Source organism: Vipera ursinii, assembly GCF_947247035.1.
Source record: "Vipera ursinii genome assembly, chromosome: 1".
NCBI lineage: Eukaryota > Metazoa > Chordata > Lepidosauria > Squamata > Viperidae > Vipera > Vipera ursinii.
In genome coordinates, this window is record NC_139512.1 from 241,049,537 (window position 1) to 241,062,090 (window position 12,554).

The 12,554-nt window shown below is 43.0% G+C and overlaps 2 protein-coding genes across 2 annotated transcripts in view; both read left to right on the forward strand.

Moving 5' to 3' along the window:
- LOC310649060 (snake venom 5'-nucleotidase-like) overlaps positions 1-8,229 on the forward strand; it is a 47,095-nt gene extending 38,866 nt beyond the window's left edge. Inside the window, exons 8-9 of the mRNA XM_083377318.1 lie at positions 6,773-6,973; positions 7,555-8,229. Of these exons, the coding sequence (XP_083233444.1) occupies positions 6,773-6,973; positions 7,555-7,673 (320 nt within the window). The 3' untranslated portion in view covers positions 7,674-8,229. The remainder of the gene's footprint in view (positions 1-6,772; positions 6,974-7,554) is intronic.
- MRAP2 (melanocortin 2 receptor accessory protein 2) overlaps positions 1-12,554 on the forward strand; it is a gene marked incomplete at its 5' end in the record, with an annotated part of 869,028 nt that overhangs the window by 591,397 nt on the left and 265,077 nt on the right. The window lies entirely within an intron of this gene.

Below are 12,554 nucleotides of genomic sequence, written 5' to 3' on the forward strand. Positions count from 1 at the left end.
CTCCCCCATCTTAGTTCCGCCGGGGATTTGCCCGTTGTTGTGCATGGAGTTGCGTGTTGTGACATTAGGAACTGGCTGAGTCGCCGCTGCCAGTTCCCCTTGACGAATTTTTTCAAAGCTTCTTTTGTGGAACGCACCATAATTTCAGCCATCCCGTTCGTCGATGGGTGGAACGGTGCAGACGTGACCAGCCTAATACAATTCTTCATAGCGAACATCTGAAATTCACGAGAGGTGAATTGAGGTCCATTGTCTGAAACTATGGTGTCTGGCAGGCCGTGTGTGGCGAATATTTTCCTTAGGGCTTGTATAGTGGCTCCTGACGTTGTTTTTCTAAGGGGGGTGACTTCTAACCATTTAGAATAGCTGTCCACTACAATTAGGAAACTCTGCCCCTGAATAGGTCCTGCGAAATCTAAATGTATGCGTGACCATGGGTTTTTTGTAGTTTCCCATTTGTGAATTGGTGCTTGGGGTGGCTCGTTTCGTGTTGCTTGACAGGTGTAGCACCCTCCCACATATTTTTCTATCTCTTTATCTATGCCAGGCCACCAGACATAACTTCTGGCCATAGCTTTCATCTTGACAATGCCTGGGTGTCCTTCGTGTAAGATGTCTAATGTATGATTTATGTTCTTATTAGGTATTATGACTCGATTTCCCCATAGCAGGCATCCCCTATGTGAAGATATTTCATTTTTCCTGTTAAAGTATGGCTGGAATTGAGAGTGTGGGTTTTGTGCTGGCCACCCTGTTGTGGCCCACCTGAGAATTCTGCTGAGTATTTTGTCTTTAGCTGAGTTGTTAGCTATGATCTTTGCAGAGAGGGGACAGTCTGGGAGTTGAGATATTGCTAGAATCAGTCCAGCTGGGTCTGGGTCTGGGTCCTTGCTTTGAATTGGCAGTCTGCTGAGGCAGTCTGCGTGTCCTAATTCCCTCCCTGGTTTATGTATTAACTGATAAGAATAGGCAGATAAGAATGTGGACCACCGTAGTATTCTCGGTGAGAGAATCTGAGGTGTTGCTTTATTCCACGTGAATATTCCCAGTAGGGGTTTGTGATCTGTGAATATGGTAAAGGGTCTCCCATACAGGTAGTCATGAAATTTTTTAACCCCTGCGACTATTGCTAGGGCTTCTCTGTCTATTTGTGCGTAATTCCTTTCTGCTTTTGACAGAGTGCGTGAATAAAAGGCTATGGGTCTTTGGGTGCCGTCCTTGTATAAATGACTTAACACTGCCCCAATCCCATAGGGAGATGCATCGCAAGCGATGCATATAGGTGTGTCTTCTCGAAAAAGGGTGATCGTTGAACTATTACAAATAATCTTTTTTAATGATTGAAAGCTATTTTCATGTATTTTGGTCCAGGACCAGGCAGTTCCCTTGTCCAGGAGCCTATGCAGAGGCTCTGCGATAGTGGCTTTGTGGGGAAGGAAGGCATGATAAAAGTTTAATAATCCTAAAAAGGCTTGGAGTTCTTGTTTATTCCTTGGGCTTGGTGCTGTTTGAATAGCCCTTAGTTTTTCTGTGGTGGGGTGGATGCCTTGGCCGTCTATTTTGTACCCTAGGAATTCTGTGGATGTGACTCCAATGGAGCACTTTTCCCGTTTAAGTTTGAGGCCGGCTTCTCTGAGCCGGCTCAGCACAGCTGACAGTCTGTCAGCTAAGTTTGCTTCATTTTCTCCGGCGATGAGAACATCGTCGAAATAGGGGCAGACCCCGGGTATTCCCTTCAGGGTTTTCTCCATGATACCCTGGAAGATGCCCGGGGCTGCCGATATGCCGAATTGGAGCCTTTTTACTTTAAAGGCACCGCGGTGGGTGACAATTGTCTGGGCTTCCGCGGTGTCATTTGTGACAGGCAGTTGCAAATACGCCTGCGTAAGATCGAGTTTGGCAAAAATGGCGCCGGAGCGGATGGAAGCAAATACGTCCCTTACCGCTGGCACCGGGTAAGCATGGGGGCTGAGAGCTAGGTTGAGGGTCGCCTTATAGTCCGCGCATAATCTTATTTCCCCGTTAGGTTTAACAGGGGTGACAATTGGGGTCTCCCAGCTTCCCCCCTCCGTAGGTTCGAGCACCCCGAGACCTACGAGGCGTTCTAGTTCATTTTCTATTTTTTCTTTAAGGGCAAAGGGTACTCTCCTAGCTCTTATCTTTATGGGTTGGATTGCTGGGTTTAATTGTAAAGAAATGGGGGGACCGGTGTATTTCCCTAACGTGCCATCGAAGACGTCTGCGTACTTGTTGCAAACGGCTTCGAGGCTAGGTGATTGGACTGTATTTACCCCCGTTATGGCGATCCCTAGAGGGCCGAACCAGTTCAGCCCTATCAGGTTGGTGCGGTTCCCTGGTGTCACTAGAACTTCTAAGGGACCCTTGAATTTTTTGTACTCCACGGCAACCTTAGCCCTCCCTTCCAGAGGAATAGGGGTTTTTTGGAAATCTGCTAGGTGGACCTGGGTTTGCCTGAGAGGAATTTTTCCCTTGCTTTGTTGGCAGATCTCCTGGTACGTTTCATATGAAATTAAGGAGACTGCTGACCCGGAATCCACCTCCATGAGGCAGGGCACTCCCTGAATTTTTACCCTGATCCTCACCTTTGAGCTTAGGTTGTGTACCCTGTCAATTGTTTCTACTAGGCCCCCTGGCGTTTTTTCTCTGTTGGCCCGGGTAGCTGGCCTACCTGGGGAATTGGCCTCCAGATCATTGACGTTGTCGCGCCCCCGGCTGCGGCACACTGGTTTGATGTGGCCGGTCTTCCCGCAATTGTGGCACTTAGCGTTTCTGAACCGGCAGCTTCCTCGGGCATGATTTTCCCCGCAGCTGGCGCAGGCGGCCCGTTGCTCGTAACGCGGCGGTGGCGGTGGGGGGTTCCTGGTTCTTCGGCGATCCGATGTGTCACTTCTTCTCTGTTGTCTGCGTTCCATTCTGCTCTGAAGGGCTTCCCCGTCAGTGAAGTCTACCGACTCGTCGCTGTCGCTGAGCGTTGCGCTCTCTTGGTATACGGTTGCTGGGCTCTCTGGGGTCGTGGCAGTCGATTTCTTCTTGTGGTTATACTCGTAGGCCATGATTTCTCGGGTCAATTCTGCCAGGCTCATGTCGGGTTTGAATGTCAGCTTCTTCTGTAGACGCTCGTCCCTCAACCCGATCACCACCTGGTCTCTGATGCGGTCTTCTAGGTCGGGAAAGCAGCAGTTTCGCGCGGCGTGTCTGACCCCAGCGATGAAATCGTTTGCGGGTTCGTCTGGTCGCTGTTTCTTCTGGGCGAATTGTACCCGCCAGTACAGTTCTGAGCGGGCCGGCATATAATGCTTATTAAGCTGGTCTACCAGGTCCGCGTAGGAGACCTCGGTGATGGGTACCGGGCTAAACAGCCCAACGGCAGCGTCGTATACTGGGGGTCCGCTGATGTATAGGAGAGTGGCGGCCTTTGCTCTGTCGTTGGTGATTTTGCTGACGAGGAGAAATCCCTCGACTTGCCCCAGGTGTGATTGCCATCTCTCGGGATGGCGGGTATCGAATTCCCTCACACGCCCGAAGTTTGCCATGTCGTCCGGTCCTAGGTCTCGCTCCGTTGGAAGTTAAAACTTCCAGTGACAGCTCTGGCCGGGAACTCTCTTCCTCGGCCGTGACTTCAGCTCAGGAGCGATCCCACCTTCGTCACCAGTGAAGTAGCCGAAGGACCACTCGGGACGACAGGCTACTTAACTAAAGGTTTATTTAGAGCAAGGCAAAAACAGAATAACTCGCCCGGCTTTTATAGCCGGCAGCTGTCAGTGAGGGCCAATCAGGAACGTCCATTTTGGCGCCGCGTCTATCCGGACCAATCCGCGTCGTCTGTTCTTGACAGTTCGGCTTCCGCATGGCTCGGTGTTTTGACAGCCGCGAGCTGTCAGTGGTTGCGCCTGCGCCGTGCGGGGAACTTTGACAGCTGTCAAAGTTCCCGCGTGTTCTCCTGTCAGATTTGTTTTCCCTCATCGTATAACCGGATAACTTGCTAACTATATATATTAATGCTGTTTACTGATATAATACACGGACAGCCATTATACTGAATTGGTTGGTCTCTGGATCTATAGAGCACTTCATCTCTAAGCGCCTTTTTGGTAAACCTAACATGCACTTCCCTAGGGAGGCTGTATTGCCTGGCATAATTGGTATAAACTCGAAAGGCCTCATCAATATCGCACCGAACCTCTTTTTTCTCTTTCCCCACCAGGTCTGCGATCATTTCTCCTACCACGTCTTCCAACTGTTCTTCTCTGTCTTCCGTCACATTTTGGAAGCGCAAAAAAAAGGCTGCTTTCTCCATCTCCAGGTACACCATATCATCTTCCAGCTTCTTGGATGCTTGCGTGCACCTGTGCTCCCATTTCTCCATCCGCTTCTCCATATTCTCAGAGTCCTTTTCTACTGTTTTTATTCGCATTTCATGCGTATTCAGGGTCACCTGGACTACACCCAATTTTCCTTTAATTTCCTTCATCTCCCCTCTCATGTCCCCCAACTCAGCCCTCAGGCTGTCGAAATTCCTCTCCATTATGTCCTGCATATTTTGTAGCATTGTATAAATCTCTTGAATTGTAGCAGATTTTTCTGTCGCTGATAGGCTCTCCATCGACTTCCTAACCTCTGGTGGCGTCGTAACCGGAGAGGCCGCTGCTGTCAAGGCGGGGGCCTTCTTTAAGGTTTTAGTTGACATCGTCGTTAAAGACATTTCAGTTTGTCCCAGGAGGTTTCTCCACACTACTGTACACCACAGGTTAACTCCTTCCCCTATACTTTATCACAAACTTGTCAGGGCCAACACCTAAACTACCAATAACCCCGTACTTGCTTCTAATAAGTCTTCTGCCAGAACTTATCTAAACCCGTTCTGTAAATAAATTTCACTTCTGCTCTTTAGGTAGAAAAAAAAAGAAAAAGTCACATCAATATCCGTCACTTTAAAGCAAGATTTCTATAAGTCCGTAAATCAGTACGCTAGCTTTTTCAGGGGAGAAGAAGCTTCCACCAATCATGTCATATTCGTAAACAAGTCCATTTAAGCCTCTAATCAGCATTTGGATCCACGGCAGCAGAAAACAAAAGGGGTAACAAAAAAAATTGTTGCCAAAACCACCCCCGATAACTGGCTACTGCTCCTTTCACTTCTGCTTAGTGCCCCGCTAAGTGAGTCTTTAAACTCACTTCCACTCTTTCTTGTTTCCCTGCTTCATCTCAAACTGCCGAGTCATTGGCTTTGGGGCTGCTAAACTGTGGCCCTCTTTCAAGCCTCCGGATCCTCGGGGTGCTTTCTTTTTTCCAGCGAGGTAGTCGCACCACACCTCGCCTCCGAAGATGCCCCCTCCGCTTCTCTCAGCCTCCCCCGGGGCTGGAAATGGCAGAATATCACCGCAGGAGGCCTGAAAAACAACAAGAGGCTCGGCCATGTATCGCCTCCCCTTCCAAGGCAGTGCCATCTTCCGGGAAGTCCCCAAAAGTCTTTTTTTTATAACAAGCATTAACAGTTCATTTTCTGTTGCTCAAAAACCCTGGGCAGAATGATTGAACTCCAGCATGGGCATCGTTCTAGAGGTGTGTGTTTCACTAAGGAGACAGGTAACAGGAAATAAGAATCTACCTCAGACTTTCTGCTTAAATAGAATTGGATGTAAACAAACACAATATACTGGAGGCCTCAGTACTCACCTTTCCCTCCGTTACTGCAGAACTGTTAGGGAGAGAGATGGGGGAAAAGGCACATAAGTTTCAAAGAAATTATGCCAGACCTCTCACTCTTTGGTTCGGATTTTCATAGGGATGTGAATCAGAGTAAGCTGAAGTCCAGATCCCAGGGGAGGCCAGGTGTAATTCAGCACAGATATTCACCTCGCCTTGGTAGAAGACATGAGAATCAATCCAAGCCATATAGTTGTGGTCTACTTTAAACTCCTGTCCTAATTTATTTCCCTGGAGCTGCATTGTGCCATAAAAGCAGTATTGCTGCAGCCAAATCATAAACAAAATGTTTCACTAATTAAATGCTAGGATGAAGAGAAAAATGATTGTGAATGGCAGGTCAGTTCTTAGCGTTACACCATTTTTGAATTGGAGGTGGACAAATGAGAAATATTTATTCATTCACCCCTTTATTTACTTAACTAAGGCCCACTTAACAATAGTAATCCATGGCAAAACAGCACTTGTAACTATTACCTCTGCACTCTTTTGTGGTAAATTCTTATAAAGAGGAATTAGTCACTCCTGCTTTAAAAACTTTTTCAAAAAGAAAACTTACGCTGAAAAATTATGTTATTATTTTTCTATTTTGGTACGGCAATTTTCCATTTTGTAATTCTGCAGAAATATATTTTACTTCCTGCCCTAATTTCCATAAGCAGTAAAGCTAGAAATGCACATGCATATTAGATTGTAGGCACTCCTGGCATGGTTTAAAAGAAAAGTGTGCGGGCGGGCGAGGGGGCGAGGAGGAAAAGAAAATTGGAGGAGGGGAATTTCCTTTAACCATCGCCATCATCTTCTATACCAATCTGGAACGGATACAAGGTGGTACCTTAGAATGAATTAAAAATAACTTCTCCCTGTCTGCTAGAAGTCTTTTGTAAGCAGGCTGGCATCCATGGTACTGTGAATCTGATTTTACTATTTGTCTATTCCCAAAAGCCATGAATAGCACAACGATTTATTAATATTTTTAGAGATACAAACAAGAGATTTGCAAGAGATGGTGCCTAAAACACTTCTGACTTGTGTTTCTTAATAGGCATAAAAGTGGTGTATGATCTCTCCCAAAAGCCAGGAAACAGGGTGGTCAGCTTAAACGTTCTTTGCACAAAGTGCAGAGTGCCAACCTATGTTCCGCTTGAGATGGAAAAGACCTACAAAGTGCTTTTACCTTCTTTCCTTGCTACTGGTGGTGATGGATATCACATGCTAAAGGGAGATTCAAGTAACCACAGTAGCGGTAAGTATTAGCCTTTCTGGTGATTAGCAGATGGCAATGTACTTAGAATGACTTAAGTATGCAAGTACTGGAATTCATATCCCTGAAAAGAATCCACACGACATAACTAAGGACCATATTGCTGTCATACTACGATTTCTATGTACCCCTTTTCAAACTGCAGCAGAAAATATTTAATTGATTTGGGCTATTATGCAAGAGGGAAAGTAGAAGTGCAAGTGGCATCACCCTTTCCCTGTAAAGCAAGATTTGAGATAAAAATACATAACTTGATCAAAGTGTCATCTTTGACCAAAACCCGTGGTAGTGTAGTGGTTAGAATGCAGTACTCCCTTTACGCAGTGTGACCTGACCTCTATTTGTTATAAGAATAATGTAATAAGGATTCTAGTCTTTGAAGACTGTCCTAGGAGTATACTATCATAGTAGAAGGCAAGATGTAAGATTATTGTATTGTACTAAGACAAGGAATTTTAACAGATTTCATTGTTTGAAATCTATTTTACACAGATCATTTATAGGCAGTTCATAATTGGATAATGTGGAATAACTAAGTTATTTAAATAATATGTTTTAAACAGGTGATCTTGATATTTCCATTGTTGGTGACTACATCAAAAGAATGGAAAAGGTTTTTCCGGCAGTTGAAGGTCGTGTGACGTTTTTGGATGGGACTTTATTCCAAGCACAACTTTTTTGACCTGGGGATTATGCATTTCACTTTTTTTCATTCTTTAATTTCAACCTTATTTCAGACTCTTTGGACTTCAGCTGCTCAACACTTAGTTCCTGCAGACTTTCAGAAGCCAGCATGTAAATTCTTAATTGCTCTTGGAGTAGCTGGAATCCTTTGAGGTTTACTACATACAATATGTATATGATTTATTTATATAATGTGTATACATGTAGCATCTTTGATTTTTAAAAGCAATTTAAGTGATCCCCAAAAGCAAATGATTATTCTCTGGGGGACATCCATTTGCATCTGAATAACAGTACAAAGCATGGCTGGAGAATTCCAGTGAAATTACTCATGAAAAGTGGCCGGTGACAGTAAATGGTGTTATGCAACAATTTCTGTAAAATCTGTTTAATAAAAAGAGCATTCTTTCATTTTTGGTTCTGTACATGATCTTCAGTTAATGCAAAAGTCTTTATGAATGAAGTCTGAATAATCTTTCAAAGTTACGTTCTGCATTTTTTCTCAGCGAAAATTATTCAGAAGAATAAATAATGGAATTTTCCTGAGATTTAATAAACAATAGGCTTTAATCAATCTTTCTTCAGTAAAAGTTTTTGTTTTCCGAAATAAAGGTTAATTATATGTACAAACAAATATACAAGACTAAACAAATAACCTAGTCATTAAATTAGCACACAGCAGTCAATTCAGTATCTTGACCTGTATGTGATCTTGATAAGATAAAGGAACCATTCTTTTCAACCTGTGAAAAATAAAGGGGGAGGAGGGGAGAGAAAATATGACAGCCAGTGAAAAGACCACCACTAATTAGTACAATAAATATAAGTAATAATGGTATAGTGGTACCTTGGTATTCAACTGCTTTGAAACTCATCGAATTTAGTACTCTACGTGTTCTGACATGAAATTTTTTTCCTGGGACTTATCGTTTATTTGGTACTCACTGCACAAGCTAAAATTTGATGATGTCAGCTGCCTTGTGACTCACATTATTCCTTATGGAAAAAATCTTTTTGGTACTCATCATGCCTTCTGGAACCAATTAACAATGAGTACCGAGGTACCATTGTAAAGCCGTAACCTTAAATATTATCTATTTAAGTTCTTTACAGTGATATTCTAAAAATTCCTTTCAGAATTAGCATAATAAAAAATCCATTGTGGCCAGTCTCCCTTTCTGCATTGATGAATTAAGGGCCACTACCTACAGTATTAGGATACTTCACAAAAGCTCCGCCTTGGAATGACTGGGTCCTGTACAAGCTTCCCTGCAGTTTTAATTCATTCCAGTGTGGATACCTCATGTGTAAACACTACACTGGTTGCAATTACTAAGTGGGAAACTCAAAAAGATTGTGATCCTGATAATATTTTCTGCAATAGTGAACCCTTTAATTAAAGCATTCCTATTTGTTTATATAAATTAGTTATATGTGTCTACAACAAAAACCCAAATGTGCTCTTACATCTAAATAAAATAGAGTGGAAAAATAGAATTTAATGAAAAATACAACGTTTAAAAAAACTTAATAATTTGAGTGTTTTCCTAATGAAGTTTCTAACCTAAGTAACAAAAAGTGGGGTGCAGAAATAAATTGATGATGAGCAAAATATAATTCAAATACCAGTAACAAAGAAAATTATTCTTTTGTTAAGCAATGAAATAATCTTCCCAGTACAAGTGGTGGACTCTCCCTTACTAGAGATTTTTCAAAGTGAGGCTGAATGCCACCATCAGGAATGGTTTAATGGATTTCTGCAGTGAGGTTGGACACTAGACGACTAGTAAGATTCCTCCAAATCATTTTTTCTACAATGCTTTAATTCATTTAGTTCTTTTTTGAGTAAAAAATGCAAATAATTAGAGGAAGCAAATCCTATGCACAAAAGATATTTGGCCTACACTAGTATTTTACATCAGGGTTCACAACCCCCAGTCCGTGGCATGCCAGAAACCGGGCCGGGCAAACAAGCAAAGCCCCATCTGCAGGATGCAGGCAGCACACGAAACCACGCCCCATCCGGTCTGTGGAAAAACCTCTCTCCACGGAACCAGTCCCTGGTGCCCAAAAAGTCGGGGGCCGCTGTTTTACATCATTGATCAGATAAATTAGAAATTTCAACTCTGGAATAGTAGCTCTTTGGGCACTTTCTTAATGATTACGTTAGAAGAAATTGAACAAATGGAATGGTTGCTATGCACTAAGACTTCTCTGCTCCCCAACTAATTCCCCCCGAGGTTATGTATTAATTATTAATTAAATTTATACACTGCCCCACCTTATTCTACAAAGCAACTCTGGGTGGCTTACAATTTAAAAATCAGTTATTGTTCAGTCCCATAGCATTTCCATTTCCCCAAGTAATAGGTAAGCAAAGTCTTTTCCAAAGCCCTCATTATAATACAGATGTTTAAAATATAACACAAGAACTTGTCTTCAATAGCATATTTTTAAATATTTAGATAAATATCTTACTTCAGTTACTGGATTAATTTTCATTTCTCAAGAACAGACTACTGATCTTTTATAGTGTTGACCTAGAGCTCTAGGATTAACATGTGATTTGCTTAATCTCCATTTCATGTCCTTTCCTAAATGCATGATTGCTACTTTCTGTCGTTGAACCCACATTTTTAGAGCCAGATTTTCTTTTTCTTATTCATGGACCACTTTACTTAGCAGTTGAAAGAAATCCACACCTAAATTAACAGGAATCATAATGAACCCATCCAACAGATACATTCTTTAAAACTTTCTACACGTGCATGTATATTATACAAGTAGTCCTCGCCTTATGACCATTTATTTATGACCATTTGGAGATATGACAGTGTTGTGATTCAGGGTCAGCCTGTGGGTTCGGCAGTTGGGTCGGACGACTCAGAGGAGGAGGAGGGGGGTGTTGAAGACCTTGCTGAGGGGGTTGAAGATCTTGCTGATGATAGCCCTCAGCCAGGCTCCTCCCACTTGGTCACCACGGAGACCTAGCTGTGTGAGCCTGACAGTGTGGATGAAGATGACCCACAGCTGGCCCTGTTCAAGGACGCCCAACGCAGGAGGCAGTCAATTAGGAGTAAACAGAGGAAGGCAATGGGGCTTCTCGGAAGGAGGCAGAGAGAAGCCACGCCCTGAACTCTATATAAGGGGAATGTCTGGGAGGGCTGGTTTGCTGAAGGCAACCGCTCGGATGGTTCATGTTTCTTAAAGCTCCTGTTTCTTGGTTCGTGTCTTGTTTGTTTTTGTAGCTATAAATTTGGCAGGCGTAATTCCAGCCTCTTGCCGTTTGTAAAGGGGTTGACCCTGCCTTTTCTGCAGGGCCGGTAGCAGGCTGGTACAGAACAGACAGCTCTGAATGGGTACAATAAAGCACTTTTGGCTGTTGTAAAATGTTGCCACCCCCTGCAGTCACATGATCCCATTTTGGGTCTTGGCAACTGGCTCACTTTTACCACAGTTGAAGCATCCCGCAATCATGTGACCATTATTTGTGACCTATTTTGCCAGTTTCCAGCAAAAAAAAAGTCCATGCAGAAGAATGGGTTTGCTTAACAACTGCGTTCTTTTGCTTAATTATCACTGCAGGAAATGTAAAAAAAGGGGGGGGTCCAGTCACGTGGGTGCCTCAACTTACACAAGATTTCCACTCCCAATTGTGGTCATAAATTGAGGATTAACCCTAACCCTGAACTTACTTGTTTGACTTGGAATTGCGTGTTGGGGATTCAACTTCTTGAAAGAAGTACTTGAAATACTAAATAAGGAAAAATAGTTGAAAATTGCCAAGCATGCTTATTTTATTTTCTTCCATTTGCTATATTATATTTTCTTCAGAAACAATTTTACAAGGATACAGATTAGAAATAAAAACCACTATAGTTCATATACTTAGCAGCATGGAAAGCAGGACAATACTGAAATCTATTAAAGAACTAAACAGTAGATAGCAATGACTAAAATGTTGAACATATTTTCTGATACTGTACTATGATTTTTAAAAATGTACAGTACATATTTGTGACAGTAAAAAAAGTGAGCTGAAACAAATATTTGCCTGATACCAAGAAGACACTAGGGTCCATCCTGGTGAACCTCTCTAAAATAGAAAAAAATGTACTGGAAAAGACTTTCACAAGCCTATGTATTAGAGAAGAGACCTCTCTTAAACCTAAACAGACATTAAAAGAGGAAACCAGCGCTTTGAATGGACCAAGAATTAGTAGTTAGTACAGATACAAGAATCCCTCAGAAGAAATGGAGTAGCCTTCATAGTCAATAAAAGAGTAGGAAAAGCAATACTAGGATACAATCCTCAAAATGACAGAATGATCTCAGTTCGAATCCAAGGCAAACCATTCAATATCACAGTAGTCCAAGTCTATGCCCCAACCACCGGTGCTGAAGAGGATGAAATTGACCGGTTCTATGAAGGTCTACAGCATCTTATAGAACTAACACCAAAAAATGATGTCCCTATCATCATGGGGGATTGCAATGCTAAAGTAGGAAGCCAAAAGATAACCGGAATAACAGGCAAGTTTGGCCTTGGACTACAAAATGAAGCAGGGCACAGGCTGATAGAATTTTTTTTAATTACATTTATATCCCGCCCTTCTCCAAAGACTCAGGGCGGCTTACAAGCTTAGCAGTAGCCTTCATTCAATGTATATGCCTGCTTGTTAGGGCTTTCACACACACCCCAAGCGGCATTATTACAAAGTCAGCTTAATTGCCCCCAACAATCTGGGTCCTAATTTTACCTACCTCGGAAGGATGGAAGGCTGAGTCAACCTTGAGCCTGGTGGGACTCGAACCTGCACTAATTGCAGGCAGCTGGTGTTACTTAAGGAGGCATCAGCCCACTGCTCCACCAAGGCTC